Source organism: Amaranthus tricolor, chromosome 15, assembly GCF_026212465.1.
Source record: "Amaranthus tricolor cultivar Red isolate AtriRed21 chromosome 15, ASM2621246v1, whole genome shotgun sequence".
NCBI lineage: Eukaryota > Viridiplantae > Streptophyta > Magnoliopsida > Caryophyllales > Amaranthaceae > Amaranthus > Amaranthus tricolor.
In genome coordinates this window covers 2,378,607-2,383,100 of record NC_080061.1, presented here as the reverse complement: position 1 = coordinate 2,383,100, position 4,494 = coordinate 2,378,607, and the positions used below count along the sequence as shown (strand labels likewise).

General features: G+C 35.0%; 1 protein-coding gene across 1 annotated transcript; it reads right to left on the bottom strand.

Moving 5' to 3' along the window:
• Positions 1–2,111: 2,111 nt before the first annotated feature.
• Positions 2,112–3,173, bottom strand: LOC130801759 (uncharacterized mitochondrial protein AtMg00810-like). The gene has a single exon (XM_057665640.1). The coding sequence runs from the start codon at positions 3,171–3,173 to the stop codon at positions 2,112–2,114; it is 1,062 nt and encodes a 353-aa protein (XP_057521623.1).
• Between the last annotated feature and the right edge of the window lie 1,321 nt (positions 3,174–4,494).

The window sequence follows — 4,494 nt, the reverse complement described above, 5'->3', positions numbered from 1 at the left end:
GATCACTTTCCTTCATATTCCACTAATTTCTACTTTCTAGTAGTAGTTCATGGGTCCGATTTTCTTTTTAAACCCCATTTTGGTGTATGGGCCTAGTAAAAATGTTTGGACTACAAAGATCTCATCATCATATCATATCAAGTGTATTATCTTGCTTATTGAAAGAACGAAAGAAAGAAGGAAGAACTTACCCTTGTTAAAGAAAACTGTAGGTAGTGTGAGATCACCATTAGAAAAAGACAGGCAAATCAAAACAACAAAAAAATAAGACAAGTAGCAAAACAGGCAAGGCAGGACAATTATTAAAGCTAATAACATAAATCAAAAAAAAATCATAAATGCAAAAATACTAAACAAGGAAAAAATAACTACTAATATTCTAAAATACGAATTTGACGTTTTCAACCAGTTTTAAACCCAATTCCGTTTTATCATTTCAATAAATATATTGCCTATAATTTTTAAAAATTTTATACAAATTCTCAAATCTCACATGAGACGTTCTCATAAGGGTGACAAAAATTACTACTTATCAAGTGAAAGCAATTGGACTATTTATAAGAGAAAACCATGTGTGAAGCACTTGACATAACTAAACTTGGGCTTAATGGGCGTAGCCCAATAGATAAAGTAGTTACGAAATGGGTCTATTGGACTGGATGGGCCATTTCCTTAGTTATGTTGCTGAGTTGACCAGGTGATAAGAAAAACGACTCTTCTTGGTTGTCCATATAGTTGGCCGGCTCCCTTAGGTCCAAATCATTTGATGGGGACGTTTGGCAATATGTTGGTTCCCAGCTCAGTAGTTTGTTTGAATATTTGGTAGTATTAACGTTTTTTCGCTGTTAAATTAGTTATACGAGTTATTTGTTAAGTGAATAAATGCTAAAAATTAGTTTTTAACTGTTGGCTACTACTTAGAAAAAATAAATTAAATGTTAAAGGCCAATAAAAAAACTATAAACAGTAACAAATTTTTTAATTTTGGCTTAATTGTCGCAAGCTAGCTTTAAAATCATTTACAAATAATAATTTTTGGATATTGTCTCTAAATAAAACCCATTAAATTGGATGAGAAGTATCCCATAACTACTACGTACGCCCAAAACCAATTTCCGTCAGATGTCTTTCTTTATTGTCATAAAAAGTGGAAATTATTAGATATTTAGTTAGTCAATAAATTTTCAGAAAAGTTTAAATTATAATTATTGTACTGTGCATAACATAATTAAGTACACAAATAAAAGCAAGAAATTTAAAAGATGATGTAGAAACTCTCTGAAATGTCACTGTTCATTGTCTCTTTTCAAGCTACCACACCATAATAACAATGCATCATATTTAAACTACGCTTATTCCTAAACCATGAAACACTGTTTATCTTCTTCTTTTTTCTTTCTTTTCTTTTCCTTTTCCATTCTGCAATTAATTAATACGAGAAATAATAATAATAAAAAGTACTGTAGCAATATAGTGGTAAGTTTTCCCATGTCACTAACTCCATGCCATAACAGGATTGTTCATTTGTTTGTCTATACAACTGTTATATATTTGATTCTGATTGATATATAATATCGTCTTTTAAGGTAAAAGTCTGAATGCAGTATATGCTCTTCTCATACTAACACTAGATATATATTATTATAATTTATATTTTTTGTTAAGTTAGTTTTTAATTCAATCAAAAACTTAATAGAAGTATTATATATATATAAATATATATGTTACGTGCTTATTTGATACCAAAAAGCTTTTTTGTCCTAGGTTCGTGCTTATTTATTGCATACTAATGCATAAAAAGTCAAAAGGGGGCAAACTCAAAGGTTAAAAGGAACAAAATGTCCTAAAATCTATTCAGCCAAAAGTTTATGATAATAGTTGAGGCCAAATCAATGACATGTTATATAGTATAACATGCTAATTCATACGAGATCTGTTTGAGTTAGAAGGATAGATGCAACATAGGCCCTCTATTTATTAGAAATGATTTGGTTGCTCTTTTCGTTTCATGATTTGAGAATATAAATACAAATTACAATTAAGCTTTTTAGGAAACAATATATTTACACAATAATAACTAAAATATGAATATTTACACAATATTCAAAAGATTATATTCTATCACAACCCCGTAGTCGAATCGAGAGGTTTGCAGATGTTGAGACTGGAGCAAAAATCATCGAAGATAACTTGAGGAAGGCCTTTGGTGAAAACGTCGGCAATCTGATATCGAGATGGGACATGAAGCACCCAAACATCACCACGTTTGACTTGTTCACGAACAAAATGGATGTCCATCTCAATAAGTTTAGTACATTGATGATGAATCGGGTTGTTTGATAAATAAACAGCACTGACATTGCCACAATAAACAAAATAGCCGTATTGATAGGACAACGGAGCTCAAGAAGCAAGTTGTGAGCCCAACAAGTTTCAGAAACAACATTAGCAACACCACGATATTCAGCCTCTACACTAGATATAGAAACTATAGGCTGTCGCTTTGCAGACCAAGAGATCAAATTATCACCCAGAAAAACACAGTAACCAGAAGTAGATCGTCGGGTGTCAGGACAACCACCCCAATTAGCATTAGTATAGGAAAGAAGAGATGAAATGGGCGACTTATAGAGTTGTAAACCATAATCCAGAGTGCCTTTGATATACCGAAGAATGCGATGAATAGCAGCCATATGTGCAACTCGAGGATCATGCATGAATAGACAAACTTGTTGAACAGCATAGGAAATATTCGGACGGGTAAAGGTAAGATACAGTAAAGCCCCAGCCAAGCTACGATACAAAGTAGGATTATCATAGGGTGAGCCAGCATCAGCACACAGTTTCCCGGATGTAGTAACAGGAGTAGGAGCAAGTTTGCATTGAGGCATACCGACTTTATCCAGAATTTCAGCAGCATATTTATGTTGAGAAAGAAAAAAACCTGCAGAATTTCGAGAAACCACAATATCTAAGAAGTAGCTGAGAGGACCTAAATCCTTTATAGAAAATTTTGAACTCAATTTAGACATAATGGACTGACGAAGAGAATCAGATGAAGCAATAAGAATAATGTCATCCACATATAAAAGGAGATACGTAATGTCAGAGCCGTGGCAATAAACAAAAAGAGAGTTATCAGAAATGTTATTATGAAACCAAATAGTAGTCATAAAATCAGCAAATCATTAATACCATGCCCGAGGTGCTTGCTTAAGTCCATGAAGAGATTTTCGAAGAAGACAAACATAATCGGGATGATCAGGATCACGAAAATCCATAGGTTGATGCATGTACAACAGTCTTATTCAAATGACCATGAAGAAAAGCATTCTTAACATCCAGTTGGTGTACGGACCATGACTTAGAAAGAACAATACTTAAAACAATGCGAATGTAAGCAGGTTTGACTATAGGGCTAAAAGTTTCATCACAATCAATACCCTCCCTTTGAGATTTACCATCTCCAACAATTATAGCGCTCAAAAGAACCATCAGACTGGATTTTTAACCGAAAAATCCACAAAGACCGAATAACATTAGCATGAGGAGGTCGAGGCACAAGATCCCAAGTCTTATTCTTAATTAAAGCATTAAATTTGTCTTTCATAGCCTGTTTCCAGTTCGAGTCATGAAGGGCATGTATAGGATATTTGGAAATGGGAGGAAAAAAAGACAGAAAGGGCATGAGAGGTATATTTGGGATTAGGCTTGAAAATTTCATTCTTACTACGCATGGTCATTCCAGGCGGGGAAGTAGATGAGGAAGATGATGGGTGAGATATGATAGGAGGTGGCTCTGGGTCACGTGAGATAGGCCTAAAGGAGGGCTGATCTGACATGGGAAGGGGAAAGGGGAAATTGGGTTGACAGGCTCAGATAGGAAAAAGGGTGATTGGGCTAGTTGAGGAGAGGAGTGTAAAGGCGGGTGAAGGGTGAGAGGAGCAACTGGGCTGTCAGCAGAATTAGGCCCAGTACGCAATCCAGTTGGGCTTGGGAAGCTGATTTGAGGTGGATTTAAGAGAAAAGGGTGAGGAGTATCCAAGAATTGATATTCTGAGGGGGGACATTTGGAAGTTTGGCAAAAAGGAAAATGACCTTTATCAAAAAGGAAGTGACGAGAAATAATAATCTTATGAGATGAGAGATCATAGCACTTGTAACCACGATGTGAATACGGATATCCTAAAAAGACATATGGAGATTATTTAGGTTGTAATTTATGAATGTTGGTGGAAGGAATGAGAGGAAAGCAAAAGCACCCAAAAACCCGAAGATGTGAATAAGAAGGAGATTTATAGTGAAGTAAGTGAGTGGGAGTAAGAGTACCAAGTAACTTAGAGGGAAGAATATTGAGAAGACAGGTAGCGGTATTCAAGGCGTGAGGCCAAAAATACGAGGGGCGAGAAGCATGACACAATAATGTACGAACAATATATTAATAGAGCGAATTTTTCTTTCGGAATTTCCATTTTGAGAAGATGTGTGAGGACA